This window comes from Cylas formicarius, unplaced genomic scaffold, assembly GCF_029955315.1.
Source record: "Cylas formicarius isolate icCylForm1 unplaced genomic scaffold, icCylForm1.1 PGA_scaffold_7__23_contigs__length_41026272, whole genome shotgun sequence".
NCBI lineage: Eukaryota > Metazoa > Arthropoda > Insecta > Coleoptera > Brentidae > Cylas > Cylas formicarius.
This window is the reverse complement of record NW_026844352.1, coordinates 10,923,075-10,945,747: the sequence shown is the minus strand read 5'-3', so window position 1 is coordinate 10,945,747 and position 22,673 is coordinate 10,923,075. Positions and strand designations below refer to the sequence as shown.

Below are 22,673 nucleotides of genomic sequence, written 5' to 3'. Positions count from 1 at the left end.
TTTTATATTCTATAATAAATCGAGAAATATAAGTTATCTCGAATCAATTTGCTTCTAACAGGAAGCAGTTTTGATAAGTCCTACGTTTTGTAGAGATACAAAAGAAATCTCATTGAAAAATAATATATGGAGTTCGAGAAAAAACCTTTGCAATAGCTACTGCGGCACATTAAACTTATAATAGTTTCCAATTCCGTTGCAAAACCACTTGGTAATAAAATAAAGTTTTAATAATCCTGGAAACAACCCAAATGTTCTACCAAAGTACGCGGTTCCAGAATTTCGGATGCGATCGATAACCGTACTCAGCATTTTTTCGATCGCTGCTTGGCGATAAGACAGCGCTATTTCGCCATGTCGCGTGACTGCGGTCAAATATCGACATCGTGTCTGTCGGGACTGCAGTCCGGCCCACCGATTGTCCGTAAAAATTAAAGTTTTACGCTAAATCGATACACAGGACGATCGACCATTATGTCGCATTCGAAAAAAACTTTTTGCCAATTTCGAATTATAATTAGGAAAAGCAACATTGGCTAAAAAAAATTTATTTGCAGACATTGCGCTTATACTTCAAAGTCATCCATGAAAACCCGAATTCAGGATCTCACTTAATTAACCCGCTTTTGCCACTTGACCATTTTAACTAACTTTTTGTTTTGCCATATCACCAAACTTCTTAAGAAAAACTTTTCAATTTTGTATTTCAGTAGAATACGCTAAATATCTTCTGCATTCTATCCTATAACCATCAGACTGCCCGTGTTACGATGAACATTAAATGTTGAAAGTAAATGAGAGTTGTCCGTTGGAAGAGTCTTGGCTCAATACTGCTGAGAAATAGAAAGAGAAAGAGAAAAATAGATATTTTATATATATTAGGACATAAGAACCACACGAACATCTTACCTTCCAAAATCAGGGCAAACTATGTTCAGTGGACTGACAGATCTGTAATGCACAATCTTAAGTTGTGCTGAGGGTTCGTTAATAGAATTTTTAAAAATAATTTTATAAATTTTTATTTCTTTCTTATTATAGAACGAGTGAAATATACAATACTCCTCTATCGTTTTCTGTCTTTTTACTTTCCCCCTTATTTTTTCTTTTTTTTTTTATAGGTGCGTGGACATTTATCACGTCCATTGCATTCAGAGTATTTTTCAATTAGCTTATTGTAAATTTTATTTTGTATATTCTTGAGATAATTAAATCATTGAAAACATTATTATTTTTTTTATCATTTAGTTTAAACGTTTTTTTTGTGTTTGAAATCAATTTCCGTTTTGCTCACTTCGCAGCTTCTTATTTTGAGGGAGGTTCTTTCGTTTTCTATTTCGCTCCTGCGGACTACTTCTTTCACAAAGCGAACGGAATTCCTTTTGTGTAAGCATACTCTATAAAATGCCCACAAAATAACGGCTCCACTAACTTATAAAACCATCTAAAATAAATTATGCAATTTTTCACGGTTTTTCATTTACGGTTCTCCGAACAAGGCAATTTTTGGAGTATTTCGGATATTCCCATACACCCTTTAAATGCTCAAAATAAAACTTACACCTCCAGATCTGCTGCATTGTCTAGTTCAAGATTTTTCCGATCGGGTATTTTTTATACTTTGCTATCGAATCTCATTCTTTAATATTGCACGGAAAATCCCAAACACCCTGTATTATAAGTGAAAATCTTCAATATAAAAGTTTCAGCTCTCGATACGCCGTAAAACACCATGTAAAAGAGACTGTTAGTGAATCACAGTGTTTCAGTTACGGCTAATTTTCTTTGAAAGAGGAATTACGTTTTCAGTTTTTTTGTAAATAAACGTCACCGGTACATTTTTCAAAAATTATAAGGAATATTTTTTTCTTAGAACCTTATAAATGCGTTTTTTGAATGTTGAAAAATATTTTTATAATAGTTTAGATACTTTAGAGCTGGTTTACACTGTATGATTTTAGCTCGTGTGTTTTCATTTTGAAAAAATATAAAACGCCAATGGGTTGCTTGTCTCCACGCGCCTCATGACAACCAATTTATTTTTATTTTATTTTTTTTTGGAAAAAATATTCTGGTGTGTCACTTATTGTATTTTTGAAGGTAATTAAAAAGTTTTTAATAAAAATCTAAAAATACGCACAAGGGGCCTGTTTTTGTTTTCGATAATTATTGTTACTTGAAGCACTTTTTTTTTAGATTTTATTTAGACTTAAATAACAACGAAATTAAAAGGCATTAAGTGGAGTACTAAATTACAAACAAAATCAGACGCGAAAAAAACAAATTCATTGTAGATTACGCATATCGTCAATTTAAATTAAAGTACTTTTAAATTAAGGAGACCAGTTTAAATTAAGAATTCAAATATGCTTGAAAAATGAACATGATATTATCGAGATATATTTTTCATTGTAGTAATTGCTCTACTAAGATTGCATCATCTCTTTATTTTAATATAACATTATATTAATATAATTTTAGAAGAAACAATATACCTTTTTTTAAAAGTACCACTTTCTGTTTTAAACGATATAATATTTAAATGAAAACGACAAAACGTAACAAATAACTTTCTCAAAATATGATATTTGAAAATGCTTTGAAAATATACTTTGCATTATAGTATATAATCGTACATCGTACAGTACTGTTTGGTTAGTTACGAACTTTCAGTGCAGTTTCAATTTTTACCGGTGTAAAGGTTGTGTAAGGGTTGTGTAACAATCAATACTGTAATGTTGGAGACGACTTCGTTATTAAGTACTGAAAGGTGTGTATTTAAAAAACTAGGATTACTACATTTACCACCTTTTAAGTATGTCATAAAAAGTAGGTATTTAAGAATGTTCGGGGCCACATTCAAATTTTGGGTCGACTGGTGGCAAGTTCTTGTGCAGGCTATAAGCACGGCAACTGATCAATAATAATTAATTAATATATGGGTTTTTGGATACAGTACCAAAATTTAATATGTGATATATGGATCCGTCTATTTTGACAAAACTAGATACAGACCAAAAAATGTCATGACAGTGTTGAAGTAGTTGCTTTTGTTTATACTTTTAATGTTTTAAGGTATATAAGGATAGGAAAGAATATGTACCATATTTTTTTTAGATTAAGTGTAGTTCTTTATTTTCGGTAGAAGCATGGTTTTTTTGTGAGATTTAACATAAGGAGAAGCAGACAACAACAAGCACACACTATACAAATTACACAGTGGTAAAAATCTTTTTTAAAGACCTCCTTCCTGCCAATTTCGAGATTTAAAAAAAAAGTTGGTAATGAATTTTTTTCATTGTCTAGAACTAGTTCTAAATTAACTGTTTACATGTTAGATTAAATCATATTTATCACAAAAAATTCCATCTTTATAATAATATAAATACTAGTTTTGGATAAATAAAATTAATGGAAATAATGTAAATATCTGTTTCGGCTTATAAAATGTGTTATTTATCACAGGTCTTTAACAATGATAGAAATTTATTTTCGTCGTAATTATTAATGTATCTTTTGAAATACCTCTGAAAAAGTCCACTTTTAAAAGTATTTCTTAACTAACTTTGTTTTTTAAAAATTATCAAAAATCATTGGTCAATAAATATCAATATTTTAATAAAAAAGATAAGCGGGAGAGCTATTTATATTTTTTGCATGTATTTTCCTATCTACCAGAATAAAAGTTTTCCATTGGCAGAATGGTCTAAATAAAATTATACAAAAATTTCCTCCCTTTAAGTATGAAATTGGGATAAGATCAAACAAACTTGTTGGATGGAATTGACATAATGCTTGCAAATATATGAATATTTTTAAGTATATATCAAACGAATTTAAAACGTGCAAAAATTAAATATACAATTATGCTCATTTAATTAGAGTAACTTTGTATTTTTAAAACGAAGCGATGAATATTTAATTTGAATTACCTACATTCTTGTCTAAAAAAATTCAAATACTCAAACGAAGCATTTCATTTTGTTAAAAGAAACTTAAGATATTGAAAATTTACCATTTCTATTTTAAGCCGTTTAGTACTCTTGAGTATATGCTCAAATGTATTTTTCTTTTTCCGTGTAGCCGGATGGGAAATAAGGCAATTTAAACACGTTTTTAAAACGTCGTTTTCGTTGGGATACCAAACGATTTCGACGCCACTGCTTGAAACGTATCAATGGTATCTGATCGACGATACCGGCGCGTCAATCTGTAGGAATTCGGCGAATGATTATATTGGCGGCCCATTGAAAAATGCCGGCCGGTCAAACGCCAAAATCTCAACGGGCCCGCTACCGTCGTCGTCGTCTGATGAAATTTCCTGAGTCGTCTAAATCATTCCTGCAGACCGACTTTCAGACGGTTCGGCCCACTTCCAAAAACGGCTCTGCGAGGAATGCGTGACTATCGATCACGCAGAGGGTCGAACGCAGTGGCTCGAACTTAAATCCCTACTTACGCGTTTAACGAACCGGCTTAGCTCCGTAATTAAGAAAATCGAACGAATCGTTAAGGAATTAGCTTTGTTTATTAATTCGGATATTCGATATAACTCGCAATTTTTCAGCTTAGAATAAAAGCGGGTGCAAAATAAAACACACAAATAATAGGATTTGTTTTTTTTCGTTGATATAGGGTATGGGGTATGGGTATGGACTAAATTCTGAGACATGAGATATGTGCTTAGTTATCTTTTTTAGTGTTTTGTTTAATGCCGAAATCAGATCTACATTGGATTAGAAGGTATTGTGTATTTCTCACTCGGTTATATTACGGAAATAAAGAAAAAACGTTAAATCTAAAAGTTTTATGTGATTTTAAGTAGAATTCAGAGGCGCGCAAAAAAAATTAATACTTGTGGACCGTATTCTTTCGTGAAGATGCAACAATATACGGCACTCAATATTTGGCTTCTTTTTCAAGTACCTAAAATATTGGATAACATTTTTGAAAAAGTAGTCTAAATTTCATATTGTTATAAACAAATAAATAAATAATGCCTTTATTACAGCTACGACATTAAAGGTATTTGGAGGTGGCGATATTCGTATTCAATACTCTTCTCAATATAACCATTAGAAAACAAACGAAAACAAAAAAAAAATAGAAAACAAAATTTCGAGTGCAAGCAAGGGCAAAAAGTAATTTAGATTAAACAGCCAAAAACAAGAGAGAAGAAAATTATGAAATAATGATATCTTATCTCCACACAAAAAAAACATAAACAAAAATAAATGCACATGCAGTATAGGTTTTACCCGCAATAATAAAACTTTCTGATTTCTTACAGAGTTGTTTGGTAACACGATAAAAACCAACATGATTATTAACCCTTAAACTAGAATCAATAAGAAGACCCAATACTGTGATGGCAATATTTTTCTCTCCATTTAAAAATGTTAAAGTCATCATTGCTAGTAAAAATTTCTTTTTTTCATATTAATTATTAAATAAGCAGAACAGAAGAAACAACGTTAAACATTAACAACAACTAAATACTTAAATAGTTTTTACCTTTGATGTATCGCATTAGTTTTGAACACTGAGTATGAGTTACACAGCCTGATGATGGGTGCAAATTTGTCCATATTTGTTCTAAATTTTTTAGTGTCAAATGTGGGAACTTCTCGAGCCTAGACCCCTTAATTCAAAAATGCATAATAATTCACCTATTTTACGTGACTGCTCCCCAGACTGCACAGAATTTTTTTCTAAAAGCGCTTCGTGAGGAATGTGTATTGCATGTTATGAAAAGTTAAGCCATGTTTAAGTGGTATATCGAGAGTAATAAAGGTGGAAACGCAGCCTTGCTTATATTTTGAGAGTCAAGTGACAAATATCAGAAAAACAAATTTAAGCTGGCACGGACCGTTTAGAAAACCAAATTTTCAAGGAAGATTGAAGATTAATTGAAAATGATATATATAAAACTCGGAACAAAAACGAAGAATAAATAAAAGCACCTTTTATTAATAATATTAGAAGAGTTCTAAATATTCAGATCCATAACGCCACTGCTTCAATTACAAGCAGAGTCGAAAAGCAGAATAGAAGATAAATTGAGCACCTCTTATGATTAAAAACCTAAGCTAGTTGCTATAATATAATGTACAAGGTAATTATTGACGCGCTCTTAAAGGTTTTTTTATAGTTGTTTTAGTTTTTAGACGTCTTTAATAATAGGATTATATATTGGAACCGCTTTAAAAAAATCTGTTTTTCGAGATACTCAGATAGAGGGTCCCCTATAAAAATAGATTTTTCAGTTGATAACTAATAAAACATTGGTTTAAAAAATGTAACATTTACTAAATTAAATTATGCGTAAAAAGTTGATCCATGTACGAAATCTAGGTCCATAAATCGACATTAGTTTTCGTCTCGTCTTAAGAGAGTGTCAATTTAACCCACCCTGCACAGGTAAGCTGGGAGTTCTCTAGATAAATAAAATCACTGCTGAAGAAATCTAGCACCTTTAGGAAAACATCACGGCGGATCGATCCAAGCATTGTACGTACCCGCATATTGCGATTAGACTTATAATTAGGTTAAGAGACTCTAAGGTTTGCACGATTGCGGCATCAAAGACAATTTCCAAGTTAAACACGACTTTTACCAAACCGCAGTAACAGCTTAATCTATCTTTTTAACTACACAGAAAAAATCCTGGCAATGGAATTAAATAAATGGTAAAAAATTAAATTAACTCTAATGTAATTGGGGGAGGGATTAATTGCGATATGAATTGATTATGCCAATATGGAAAATTTAGCGATTATCATTTGAATGTAAGTTAAGGTATAAGTGTGTAAGTTAATATTTTGAAAAGGATTTACCAAAATAAGCACAGATACTTGACAAGATTTAGGAGAAGGTGATAAAAATATATTTATTTGTTACATTCTGATTAACTTAAAAATATTATAAATTTACCATAAAAATATATATGCTTCAGTAAATGAAACAAACGATTTTTTTTAAAACTCGAAAACATGCGTTGTAGCTTTATAGCAAAAACATATTTATTTTTTCTCTCTCAAATACCCGTAATTGCCTTTGTTAAACTCGAACATCTTGTAATGCATCATCATCATCAATTGATATTTTAAGCACGTATTATGTGTTTAGAGTGTTTTCTAGTTAAAAATTACACTCCGTAAGAGAAAAAATGCGATTAAGTGAGGCAAATCATAAACTTTTTTTTTCTCGAAAATCTGTGGACAATCTTTTTACCGTTTTCGCTATTTCAAAGGTGTTTGACAATTTCCGAGATTGATTTTTTTTCTGTTTAAAAAATGTGTATCTTTAGACGGTTGAAGATCGGTGTACGTGACTGCACAGAATATTTTTTTTTGGGAACCCCAATTTCCGGATATACTGCATATTGTACGTTATGAAAAGTTAAACATGTTTGAGTGCTATATCGAGAGCAATAAAAATGAAAATGCTTATATTTTGAGCGTTATCCTGAATCACGACAGCCAGAAAAGAAAAATTAAGTGAGTATGGATTATTTAGAAAACCAAATTTATACTGAGGAAGAGAAATAGAAAATTTATTAAACATTAAAGAAATAAGAGCAAACTTTATTGATAACATTAGAAGATTCACCAAATATTCAGTCATAGTGCCACTCCGTTATCTAGAAGCAAGCAAGCAAGTGATTCAGCACGTATGCTAGTTGTTATACTATAATGAGTCAGATTATTATTGGATTGTCATTATAAGTTTTTTGTAGTTGTTTTAATTTATCGACATTTTACTTATTCTTGTCATTTAACTTTTTTTATATAAATTAAAACTAACAAAAAATAATTTTTCGGTATTTAAGCTAATTGGAACGAAACATAGTATTGAGTGTTGTTAGTGTTGAAGTTGGTCAATTGGCCACTTCTTAATTGACTAGTCAAATTCGATGTTTTTCCAATTTACCTATCACCCTGCTCAATGCATATCCGAATACGATTCGGGGAATCCCAATAAAAATATTGACTTCATTTAGTTCTCAGAATGAAGCAACGGTGACGTAACGCACAATATAAATAAATAGAAATTTTGTGTGTATTCTTAAAATTATTTTGGTTCAATTGACACAAAATACTTGACTGGTCAATTCCACAATGCTAATAGTTGTTGTAAGTAGCCTTTAGATATTCTATTCTCCAAAATAATGGCATTTTCTGTATTATAACGAACTTATATCTTATATCTTTCCAAAACCATTTATCTTGCGGTTATTTTATCGTTTTTCACTATTTCAAAGGTGCACTTTCCAAGGCTATAAAAATTTTCACGGTTGATATGTTATGCGTAAAAACCGTGTATTTTTAGAAGTTCGGCGATCGAGCGGGTTTCGCGCGATTCGAACGTTCCACCATCAGAGACTTCCAGTACTCCCTGGCTAACCTAAAAATGTTTGCCGGCTCGCGCAGAAAAAATCGCACGCAAAATCCAAACGTACCTGAGGCGAACCACAGGAAGGTGGTGATCGCGACCGTGTATACGAGTCGGGGGCAGTTCTCGGGGGCCATAATGTGCGTATAGCGGCGGCTAAATCAAGAAATGGCGGTTTCCCGGTCAGCCCGAGCCGGCAGCGGCTTTTAGCCGGCGGCCCATGGCAGCTATCAGTGATGGTGACTGCGCGTTACGAATACGACACTGAAACACATGGGGTGGCACTCTGGAGGATCGCGACGACGACGAGGACGACGACGACGACCGGGGTACAACAGACCAGCGACACTGCGGACTCGACGATGTCCAAAACGAAGCAAACGGAACACAGGCCAGTGCGGCACTGAATTACGGCCGGTCGGTGGACGTATAGCGACACGGCGCGCAACGACGTCACGGCGTCGACGCGGCCGCCCGGGACGCATGGGGTGCCGAAGGGGGCACGTGGATATTGCTGCCTTTTGGGGTAGTTGCCGACGTATGCCGAGGGGCACACGATTCTCGATGATTAATACCCGTCACGTCGTTTCAGTTGATCATTTGCGACCTCCTCGGTTTTTTCTCGCCGGACTTTTTCAAAAATATTCGACTAGATTTGATTTTGTCTGCAGGATGTTTCAAAACTAAACGCAAATATCTGTATTCGATCTGTCATCCAAAAATAAGTCTGTATTCTCATATAAACGCCTGTTTGCGCTGTTGTGAAGGCCGCCCCATCTTCTACAGCTTACGGTTTTATCATAAGAAACCTTGGCTCTTATAACAATTTTTATCGTTTTATAGGAAAACCTAACTGCAGTTACAGGCTTAGCTTTATATTTAAAAAAAGGTGCTTAAATCCCTTTATTATAACAGTTCTACTCTTTAGGTTTTATAGTTTACTCTGTAAAATCCGTATAAATCTTAAAGCACCTAATAAATATTCAATATTCAATTTAATTCTAACCTTTATCCAGATATTTATTTCAAAAAATATACACACTTACGAAAGTTCTGGTTAGTTACATAAGTATCCCAATACGCCTCTAGGTAAGCTTCATAAAAGCTTCCAAGTTGTTCAATATGACTTAAAAGTCGGTACAACTAAGTTTTAAAAATCGAACCTCGTGCACGTGACGTCCTTTTCTAATCTTCTTTCGAATTGACATAAATATGACTTATGAAAAAAGGAAGCGTTTTAAGCAATATTCTGCAGATTCTTTAAATTCGAAGACAACTTTCTTCAAATGAAAAAATGTTTTGCATTTTAACTGGTAAAAAATGAGATAATTTTAACTTTCAGGCTTCTACAAAAACTACGTTTTAAAGATTTCAAGTTTGAGAAATAGTAAAATATGAAATAATTCAATACATTGTTAAGGAAATCTATCGTAGAAATTACAAATTAAATTACATTTTTCCCAGTTCTTCTCTACTTTTATTAAATTTTTCCATTTGGTATCAAATTACTTGTTTTATAATATAAACCATATCTATTTTTAAAAGCTGTCTTTTATTTTTATTTGGTTATGAGTTTGAATTAAGATTTCTATTTAAAATTTTAATACTGACATCACTTTCATTTGAACCGGACCTGGTTTCTACAATCTATGTATTTATAAAGCTTTAGAAAACAGTACTTAGGAAAGAAAAAATAGGATTAATAAAGTAATACAGTGGAATTTGTCGATGTTTTTGTTATAAGGAGTTGCGGGGTTACTTTAATTGAAAATTAAGAAACTTACTTAATAAATTATTGCTACGAGCGGGTATTAAACATGCGATTTATTGATTTTCGTATTTCCTATCTATATATTTCACTATTCTTTTTAAAACTAATTTTAATTTTGTTCCCGAACTGGCAATTAAATTTGATTTATTCTTGTATACTGTCAATATCAAATGCTCCTTTTTACAAAACAAACAGCACAAAACATTTTATGTGGTATAAATGTGCACACCTAGCCCGACAAATGACACAAAAACTTTTTTAACTTAATTTTAGCAAACAAAGGTCCAATAGGTGTGGTAGTTGCCGACGTATGCCGAGAGGCAAACGATCCTCGATTATTAATACTCATTACGTCGTTTCAGTTGATTGTTTGGACCTCCTTGGTTGTTTCTCCCAGGATTTTTTCAATTTTGTGTGCAGGGTGTTTCAAAACTAAATGCAAAGAATTGTATTGTATTCGTCAGCCACAAATAAGTCTATATTCTCAGATAAACGCGTGTTTGCGCTATTGTTAAGACCGCCTCTGACAAAAACACTTTTTGCAGCAGTACTCAAAAAATTATATGTCCTATAAATATGCACACCTAAACCGACAAATGATAGAAAAACTTTTCGAAATGCCTGATAAACTATATAAACTAAATTTTAGGAGTTTACAAGGAGAAAATAATACCAAACCTATAGCTATCTCTAAAAAGTGTTTTAATTATTTTAATATTTCATAATATTTAAATCCCAATTTTAATTTGGAAAATATTATAAAGTGCAAAATGACAAAATTAAATTATGCTTCAAGAAATCCGCGTCTCATTTTACATCATACTACAGAATATGAAGTAAAATACTACACAATACAAAAAGTAGATGTAAATACTTTAATGTAAATGGTAAATAACAATGTTGACAGCTTTACAAAAAGTTTTTCATACACGTTGACGACAACTTTAATATTGTTTTTGCTTCTGGGTCGAAAGCCCCATGTTCAACAAACTGAGTCACATTATTGCACCGATCGAGCATCGGGGTGTAATTGCCGGAAATACAGCCAAGTTTACCCAAGAACCTTATTGGTGTAAACCGGAACAGGTGGCGAATCAGGGGTTCGGCTTTAACCCCATTTTATGTGAATATTCGAGAAAATAAAATAAAGCCCGGATTTAGTTTGTTTTACACGAAAGCTATATCATTATCCAGATGCAGAACATATCACAAGGTCTGATTTTAAAGCCATTAAAATATGCCTTAAAGTCCAATAAATTTAATTTTTAGTTTAAAACCCCACATTTATAATAAAAAAAAGGAAACATTTTGTCTTGTAATTTCATCAAGTAAAACGATCTTACACTCTGTTCCACAAAAAGCTGAACCCCAGCTTTCTTAAACGAATTTCGAACTAAAATAACTATTTTCTATGTATATATATATATTATATATATATATATATATATATATATATATATATATATATATATATATATATATATATATATATATATATATATATATATTGGATGTAGTTTCTTGGACCGTCGCGTGTATATTTCCTTCAATTTCTCTTGGGTATTCGGTCTCTCGAAAACAATTAATGTGATTTTTCTAAATATTTATTAACGTTTCGATCGTAATTTCGATCTTTTTCAAAATATTCTCATTTTGTATATTTGACATATATAACAATTAATGACATTTGACGTTGTGTTAATATATTAAAAATAAAAATAATTTGTCGGCGAATATATATATATATATATATATATACATATATATATATATATATATATATATATATATATATATATATATATATATATATATATATATATATATATATATATATATATATATATATATATATATATATATATATATGTATATAAGATTACTCGAATTTTTAATAAGTCGAACCAAATTGGTTCCCAATAGCGTCAAAAGTAGGAAATGCGTGTTAGTTTGTCTTGATTATTCGAATATCTTTATAACTCGAACGAAACATTTGGTGCCAACTTCGATAAGCCGAATTTTCTCGGGGAACCCCCTAATTACGACCGATCTTAACCTGTCTTTTTAACGTATATATGCAAGCAGTTCAGTTTCTGTGCTTGCTAAGTTCACTTGTATGACTTACTAGTTAATACTAAGTGAAAAATACTGTCCCTATTCAATTTACACATTATATTAAAGACATTTTTGGATTCTTGCATTTGTTGATATGCCATCAAAACGTACTTTAAAAGCTTTGTCTGTTGATCAAAAATTCAAGGTTATAAAAGAAGTGGCAAAAGATTTCGGCAAGTACAATGTCTATAATTTTGAAAAATAAACATTCAGTCATCACCGCAATGGAACGTTTCGAAGAAAACAAAAACAATTAAATTACACTATTGGATTGTGTTGACGACGTAACTACCGCATGGAATATCGACGTTAAGCCTGAAACAATTTCCAATTGTGTTAAAAGAGCCGGTTTTGGTCAGTATTCTGAATGGGAAGAATAAGATGAGATTCCCTTGATTTTCCTAAGTGGACGCCTGAAAGAAAAGAGTGAAGACGAAAAACAAATAGAAATCGAGTTTAAAGCTTGGACAAACATTAGAGGTATAGCAGAAGGTAGCACCATCAACGATTTTATACATGTGGATGACGATATTATCGAGTCCTGCAGATCCGAACCGGTACAATTAAGCATCGAAGATGACTGCGAAAGTGACACGATGGAGGAGGAATTGGAAGATGATTCTCAGCAACCACCTTCAAATTAATTGGTTGAAAATCCGTTGATTGTCTTGCGTTTCTATTTGAAAACCACTGAATACACAACCGATTCCCTCTATGATTGATTAAATAAAATTGAAGCTTTTGTTGAAAACCAAAATAAGAAATCCGGTCGTCAGTCACAAATAACTGACTTTTTTCCAGTGAAAGAGTAAACTTTAATATTTATGTATATGTGCATACATACTATGTTTATATATACTGAGTACATATACAATCCATTTGTATGTACATATATTATGTAAATACATACATACATATGTTCTACTATTTCATAATTTTCGTTTTTTGTTCAAAAATCATAGATATTAGGGCATTTATTTAACGTATAACCCATTTTTAAAAATGAATTAATAAATGTTCATTCAATATATATATATATATATATATATATATATATATATATATATATATATATATATATATATATATATATATATATATATATATGATGACACTATATTCCGGGATATCATCCGTTCGCTCGTTGAACTCCGACTGGAATCCTGCATCCGACTGGAATCCTGCAAATCTTGCATCCGACTGGAATCCTGCAGACGTTTCGCCAAAATCTCACTTGGCACCTTCAATGCTCGCGCTCCGAAAACACTTCGAACACTGTGTTCGATGCAAGATTTGCAGGATTCCAGTCGGATGCAGGATTCCAGTCGGAGTTCAACGAGCGAACGGATGATATCCCGGAATATAGTGTCATCACATTTTTCCATCCGTGAATCAATACGTGAGAATATATATATATATATATATATATATATATATATATATATATATATATATATATATATATATATATATATATATATATATATATATATATATATATATATATATATATATATATATATATATATATATATATATATTATAAAAACTTAAATTTCCTTATCGTATTTATCATAAAATGCAATCGTAAAAGGTTGTCCATTTCGGAATTTCTAAAAGTTCTAGTTCTCTAGTTAGCAATAAAACGTTTTTCCATTTTGTGCGGATATTAATTGGCCAAGAAGATGTTTGCAAAACAGAGAAAAAGCAAAAAATCGAGCACTACAAAAATGTCACCTACTGGAGTTTGAAAATCTTTTCTAAATTTTATAAACGCACAACGCACAAACAAAAAAATTATTTAAATATGTTTAATTTTTAAGAAATTTTAGCAAAAACATTTTGATATTTAATTTAAACGAATAATAGGATGAAATAAACATTTTAGGACCGCCAGTTTTGGTTGGTTTTAACCGTTTTGTTTAGTTTTTGATTTAAATTTTAGCCAAGCAATTAATGTTGCAAATAATAAACTATCTTTTAAATTTGTTTTACTTACTGTTGGTATTTTCTCCATTATTATTTTTTGGGAACACGTTGTATAAACATGAGATTGTATTTTTTTGCATTAAAATAATAACAATATAAAATGAATGAATGGAAAAATAACAATATAAAAATGAAAGTGAGGTGAAATAAAACTCTCAAAAATTGATTTATTGATTTGAATAGTGAAGTTTGTTTATTTATTCTTCGCCGGGTTTTTTTGCTAGAATTTAAATCTACAATATTTTTAAATAGGCAAGCTAATACAAAATCAGCTTTCGTTAAAATACAAAATGAGGTGTTTCCATTTGAAAAAAAAGAGACTTTTAAAGGCTTTTCCAATAAAATTTTTAACGTTAGTTTTCGATCACGCTGTATTTCTTTATTTTTAAAAATCAATACAATAAACTAAATCCCTTTTTTAGGGAAATAAATCCCAAATATATTACTAAAACTTTCAGTTGGAGATTTGCAACCGTTAAAGTATGTCAGAAACGGCAAGACTTAGATACATGATATTGTATATGAAATATGCTGCATTAGAAGGGCAGCTTTTCCGAGACAGAAAGGTATATTTCCTTCTAAGTTATAATTCTCGGAAACAGATCGTAAATTGCGCCGAAAATGCGAAACACGTTTTCACAAAACGTCGCTTGTTTATTTTATAAACAACAACAGTTAAATATAAGAACAACACAAACAAAAGTCGGCAACTTGAAGGGGACAAAATAGCAATATAACGTAATCCGAATCCAGTGACAACTGTCCGGACACGTGGTCCTTTGGCACGTGGTAAGGATCCGTTATCAATTACTTAAAGAAGGGGAGAACGAGGTGGTCTCTCGGGTGACTGATCCCTCTTAGGACAGGTGGTGTAGAATTCTCCTTGGATATGTCAGATGGTTTCGCCTAGTCGCTCGGATGACCGTTCCAGGCGGCTGAACACGACATTGGTAGCACATTGTACATAATTCCCTGGCACATTTTGTATTATGCATATTTTATTCCATATCGGGTTAATCCAACTTTGTATTTAATAAATAAAATAATGAATGAATTCTTGCTTTTAAAAATAATCAGGAAACTGTAGAAAAAGTCGTCTAGAAATGTAGATTGTTGTCTTGTCTCTAGATCATTTATATAAATGGACCCTTGCTTTTAAAGTGACACAACTCAAAAATTTCAATTTTTGAGCTAATACTATAAGCGTATAGAGAAAAAAATGCTTTATTTCTCAACAAAACCGTATTAAATTAATTTTATAGGATGTCCGCTAGATGTCGCAAGCATCATTTTTAAAGATCAAAACACACGGAAACCATGTCTGCAAAAAAGCCCTGTTATTAATTTTATTTCTGATCTTGGCAAGCATAGGCGCGTAAAGACTCCGTCAGTGGTGTTTTATTTTGAATTGTGTCGTTTTTTATGATAAAGAGTGAAAAGAAATTTAGGAATATTTATAGTTACAACAGTTTTTATTGTGTCAGATGAGAAGAAAAGGTAAGTACAAATTCTTGTTTTTATTTTATGTTATGTCACTTGTTTTCTGTTTTTCTTTTGTTCGTTTCTTGTTTCTTTTCCAAATGTGAATATTTTTTAGTAACTGATTTTTTTCATAAATCATTAAATAAATAAAAAGGCTGTTATTAGTGACACACAAAAGGGTTTAAATTACCTATGTATTTTTTAACTCCTTAAATTTTAATTTTTTTAAATTGGTGGCCTGTTTACCGAATTAGTGCAAAATCACGTTTTAGGTAAAAATTTTAGTCATTTTAAAACTAAAATTTTATTTTCAGGTATTTAGAAACCATGCAGTCCTTAAGTCGTATGGGCAAAATCTTATAAATATCCAAAGAGAAATTTAAACATTACTGACACTTTGAAAATTTCTGATCAAATATCTGAGGCAGGAAATCCTATTAAATCATGTCCCAATGAAAAGCACTTGACTCTTGATGTTTCTAATGAGATACATTTGTCAGAACCTGACAGTTTAGGAAAAAAATATCAAGTTTTAATTCCATGCCACAATAGCAGAGAAGTTTGTTAACTTGCTTTCTCCCTTAACCTTCTAGAAGAAGCTAGCAGAGGCATTTGTCAGGTTAATTCGGAATGTGGTTTATCGAGTGATATTAACCGACCGACAATTCTGCGAATAGTAAACAACCCGAATTACTTTATCATTCACAGCAATGAAAGTGATGTAGATAATTCCCATGCTGATCGCACCTTTCCTATTGCAACTCCCTATTACCCAGGCCCTTCCTCTGATGCTGATGCTGTTAGTGCAATAAGCTCTTTGTCGAAAAAAAAACCATTTACAAGAGTTAGCCGACAAAAATATAATCACAAAATGTTATTATAATTGTTTTATAGAAATATCTTAAAATAATTTTATATTTTTTTAAAGTTTCAAATATGTTTTTTTTTTATTTTTTAGGATGATGTTTGCGTTTTCTTTGTATCTTTGATTTAATTCTTTGTGGTTATAGTATTACCTACGGTTTAAATTATAAATAATCTATCCTAAGCATTTAATTTAAAACACTTACAAGCATTTGGCTTTTCCATCACTAAATTTTAAACATTTTCTGCAGCTAAATTCTTGTTATGCTTTAAAATTATTTTATTTCTACTTCTCCCAAAACAATTTAATTTTAAGACAAAACTTACAACGGGATAATCTTTTAATGACATATTTTTATTAAAATATATGGCAGGGATTTTAATTTTTGTCAACAACAGTATCACAACTTTACAAAAATGTCAGAATTCGTAATATTTTCTTTTATCCAATTTTTTTTTTGGTTAGAATTGACACAAATCGAAAACGTTTATTTTTAGACTTTAAATGAAAACTCCAGATAATTAGTGTTATTTATTTATATTGCAGAAAAAGGTTACGCTTTTTTCGTTTTTTTTTTTCATAAAATTCCATATTTATTAAAAAATTGTTTTTACAGTTCCTGGGAAATTCGTTTTTTTTTAGTTGCGTCACTTTTAAAGCAAGGGTGCGATATTACAAAATGCAGTTTATACTCTAGAGTAGAAGAAACTTAATAGTTAAGCAATATCTAATATCTCTACACAGTTAATAAAGTGGAGGTTAAACTGATCAACAGAAAATATTTGGGAAGTACCACCACCTGTCTTAGAAATATTACGAGATTTATTCTATAACGTATAGCTTAAATTCTCTTCGTCGTTTCATTTCCTGTTCAGAAACTTATCACTCTCACTAATTATTTCTTGAGTTATCCGAGATTTTTTGGAATAAGTTTCGGGTCAAATTTGGCAAAGCCATCCCACCAAAACAATTAGCAAACTAGTCATCCAAGTCATTGCTGACAGTACTCAAAATGGGGCAGTTGGAGATCTTCGAAAAAATGAGACTGAAAATTTCTTGTATTACTAGTTTTGTTGAACAGTTTTTGTTGAAAAATTATTCACTGAGTCTACTGAAATTATATATCCTGTAAAAAGTGATCAGAACGGTCAGCACATATTACTTGAACTGCTCGATCAATATTAAGCTGACTGGTATTATATTTGGAAGAAGAGAATGGTAGTCTAATGTTTTTCGCTGTTGCAAATCGGCACCCAACCTTCCCTCGAGTCACAGTGTAGAATAGATATTCTTTTTCCTCTAGACAAAGGTACATTCAAAATGCATTTAGATGAAGAATTTTCCATCCGTTTCTGTACAGTGTCATGTCTGTCGAAAGAAGTCTCGTCTAAATAACAGATATTTCATTTTTGAAATTGATGAAATTGAGTTAAATATTTTTGTTTCCATTCCACCAACCGTTGGGTCCCTTTAATGCTACGCTTCTCAATATTTTTAAATCTAAATCCGATTTTGTGCAGGACAATCATGTGTCACGAATACCAGTAAATCAACCATTGTATTTTAATTTCTTTTGCATTGATTCAAGTTACGGAATCTGATATATATATATATATATATATATATATATATATATATATATATATATATATATATATATATATATATATATATATATATATATATATATATATATATATATATATATATATATATATATATATATATATATATATATATATATATATACATATATATATATATATATATATATATATATATATATATATATATATATATATATATATATATGATGACACTATACTCCGGGATATCATCCGTTCGCTCGTTGAACTCCGACTGGAATCCTGCATCCGACTGGAATCCTGCAAATCCTGCATCCGACTGGAATCCTGCAGACGTTTCGCCAAAATCTCACTTGGCATCTTCAATGCTCGCGCTCCGAAAACACTTCGAACACTTTTCGGAGCGCGAGCATTGAAGATGCCAAGTGAGATTTTGGCGAAACGTCTGCAGGATTCCAGTCGGATGCAGGATTTGCAGGATTCCAGTCGGATGCAGGATTCCAGTCGGAGTTCAACGAGCGAACGGATGATATCCCGGAGTATAGTGTCATCACATTTTTCCATCCGTGAATCAATACGTGAGAATATATATATATATATATATATATATATATATATATATATATATATATATATATATATATATATATATATATATATATATATATATATATATATATATATATATATATATATATATATATATATATATATCAGATTCCGTAACTTGAATCATTGCAAAAGAAATTAAAATAAATATATATATATATATATATATATATATATATATATATATATATATATATATATATATATATATATATATATATATATATATATATATATATATATATATATATATATATATATATATATAATCTCATATATATCGCATACACTTCCTGTGAACCCACTTCGCATCACCACGCTGTCATTATGCTTCCTTCCTTTCCATTGAATTATTATCAAGGAATCTACGAAAAGTTGACCTTGGAATATCACCTCCCAATGGCAGCTTCCACTACCTCGGATGTTTTCAGAAGACCGCAGACAAATTTTGCACACATGTACCATGTATGTACCACATTTTTTTTAAATTGCACCAGTGGTTGGCGTACGGAATTTCAGAACTTTATTTTGACAGATATTGATGGTACGCCACTGACTTCTTTTAAAATAAAAATTATTGTTACAACCTTCAACCATTTCTAAAAAATTTAATTTCTAGATTTTTTTCAATCTGATGTACTGAAAGAATGGTGGAAGTTACTAATGAGGAATTGTAAGATATGCACTTTATGTATGGTTTAACTAATAGCAGCACGCTTGAAGCTCTGCGATTATATCGAGAGCGCTTTTCTAATAGAGTCATAGCAGTAGGCGAACATTTTCAAAGATACATCGTTTGCCAAATAAAACGATTCACCATAAGATCTGGAAACCCATAGGAGATAGGGAAAAATGTTTCGTAGAAAAGTTTCTTGGATTCTCTTGAAGATTTAAAATATTATAATTTTGTTGATAAAGGGTGTCCCAAAAGTGCCCCCCCCCCCTATATATTTCGATATTCTTGGAATCCTTGGTTAAAATAAAGGTCACTTTCCAAATTCCTATTCAAATTTTGAATAGTCGAGGCAGAAATTGAGGTTATGTGTTTTTTCTTTCATATTTTGATTGCCCCATATAAAATTGTGTTGTGACGGTACTGATCCAGCCATTGCAACGAAAATTTAACCACAGACTAAGGAGATGATGCATTACTCTATATATTTTTATTCGGATATCAATTCTAGGACAAAAAATAAGTTAAGTTTATAATTTATCTTATATTTATATTTTACTTACTTTTTGAGATATTCTAGGTTTAAGATAACACCCGTGTAAATTCTTGTTGAATTTAAAGCTGCCCACATTAGGTCACTTGTTGGCAATATTAGGTATTTTTTAAATAGCAAAGACATGATACTACTTGCTTGGAAACCCCCATGCAGTTGTAGAATTCAAACATCAAGAACAGTTTTCGGTAAATGTTTGGGCTGTAATTATTGGAAGCGTGTATCCTTCAAGGTGAAAGGCACGTTCGACAACTTATCTAGTTTCTATGTTCTATTTCTTATCAAAACGGTTGTTATTAATTTATTAACGAAGAATTTAATTAAAAATTATTAATAGTGGGTAGTTTTTTTTTTAAATAAGAATCGTTTATTGTTAGGATGTTACGTTATTTCATTAAATCTGTAAAAGTAAAAAGACCAGTGTTCTAATTTTTTTTCTGAAGGACACTAGGTGTCAACTAAAAACTAGATATTTTGTTTTAGATTTCTCACAAAAAAGTACTCAATTTAACCAGTGCAGTGGTCACCTCAGTCAGTAACACGCCACTGATTTGCTTTCAAAAAAATCAAAAATAATTTAGCAGCAGATTTAATCTCTTTTTTTTTTATTTTGGCGCATGATTTTCACTTAAAAATAAAAACTAATTTCTCTGCAAGCTGTCATATTAACGATATTGTTCTGACTATGCATAGAGCTTTTTATTTTTTTAAGAGAAAAACGTGTATTGTATTGAATTAAATTTCTTTAGATATGATTGAAGATTATAAGAATAATTTTAATTTTAAGAGAAATCAGTGGCGTACCACCAATGTCTGCCAAAATACATGACCGGTGTATTTAAAAAAAAATTGGTACACTAGATAATGCCGCTTGATATATAGGACATATGTGCCAAGGTTTATTAAAATATTTAAAGTGGTATTACAGATATTAAAAAATTAAAATAAAAAAAATTGAAAACTTTACCAGCCTGTTTATAAGTATTAAATAGATTTTACCTTCATGTACTCCTAAAACTCACTTAGTCAAATGACACTTTCTTTTTGGTTCGTTACTCTCGTCCAGTCGCGGTAAAAATTTTTCAATTGACGGTCTAAACTTAAGAAATAATTTTGAAATTTTCAAATTTCTAAGGTGTCTACACTACTAAAATAAAAACACCTTCCTTCTTACTGACAAACGTTTATAAATCTGCTTTTTATTGGTTTATTGCTGGGTTTATTGAGGGTAAAGGGCCTTCCGTTTTTGATAGGCCAGGAAAATCATGACCATTAATCGTATGCTGGACTATACTTATTTAAATTCATTTCGATTAGCTTGAAACTGCGGATGTGAAATTTTGACACGAATTAAATGCAATACTTTCAGACCTATCCAAGTGGCATACAATCCAAAGGGGATAGCATCTAAATAGAATTGCATTCTTATGTGATAAGCACGAATAGTTCGACCAAAACTCAGGCCACTAATCCAATAGAGGGCGCGAAACCGTAATAATTGTTATAGCGGGTTTGGATTTTGTCTATTCAGGCGGATGAGATACGAGTTTCCAATAGAATTTGGAAGCACAGAATGCAATTGAACTAGATAGCAACAATAGAGCCCGGTAATGCAATTTCAGCGTAGAATTATTGAAACGGCTTTAAGGCTTGAAAGTTTTGTTTCACTTCGAGTGAAATATGGGATAGCGATTTTAATTAATTCGATTTTGGCACCCACTTCAAGATGGCCGTTTGTTCTGAAAATTTCCTGCAAAAACCAGTAACCGATGAAAATTGCAACAGCTCGTTTTTTTCAGCAAATATTAATAAACATTTTTTAAGATTGTAACGTGGTGTTGGATTTAAATACTTTAAAGCTTCTTTGAATAATAGAACTGAGGTAGTAAGGCTCACGGATGGAAATATAGTTGTATCGGAGTCTAGGGCGGAACTGATTGGGGTTCCTCAATAAATGTTATTTGGTCCTCATTTTCTTATACTGTTTATGAATAATATTTTTCCAATTTTGGCTGGCAATTGCGTAACCCTCTTCAAATTGCAAGAACGAATCCATACAACAATGTTTTTTAAAACGAGTTATTTTTCTTGTCTCAATGAGTACTTTGACTGTGCTAATAGTTTATTATAATAATTTATATTTTTGTCTGTGCAGGTATGTTTTTGATTAAATTTAATTGTGACAATATCCGACACAAATCAATCAAATTTTAATTGGAAATAAAAATATTATTTTAAAGGATGGCCATGGAAACACCTGTATTTTATCGGAAATTATAGTGAATAAATATTTTGAAAAATTACTCACGAGTTTGGCAATATTCAGTGTCTGGATTAATAAGCTGGAAAGGATCTAGCGGAAGTTATTAAAACACCCTTCATTTTAATTCAGTTGCTATTTTCCACCACATTGGAGTCTGGGAGAATCGCCACTAGATTTTTATGTAGCCTCTTTTAACACAAGAAATAATTTGGCTTCCTCCAACAATGGTGGACCTAAGGCATCAATGTCACAGGTTCCAAAGAACTTCAAGTTGCTCAGCCAGGGTGCGAGGTGTGTAAGATCACTTTTAAGTTTTATCAAAAAGTATTTATTTATTTATAAAAATTAATGCTGTCCCTTTAAAGTAATCCCC

The 22,673-nt window shown here is 31.2% G+C and overlaps 1 protein-coding gene across 3 annotated transcripts in view; it reads right to left on the bottom strand.

Moving 5' to 3' along the window:
- LOC132705155 (protein kinase C-binding protein NELL1-like) overlaps nt 1-8,784 on the bottom strand; it is an 83,282-nt gene extending 74,498 nt beyond the window's left edge. For all 3 annotated transcript variants that reach the window (XM_060675590.1, XM_060675591.1, XM_060675592.1), the window contains exon 1: nt 8,462-8,784. In XM_060675590.1, the coding sequence (XP_060531573.1) occupies nt 8,462-8,531 (70 nt within the window). In that variant the 5' untranslated portion in view covers nt 8,532-8,784. The remainder of the gene's footprint in view (nt 1-8,461) is intronic.
- Between the last annotated feature and the right edge of the window lie 13,889 nt (nt 8,785-22,673).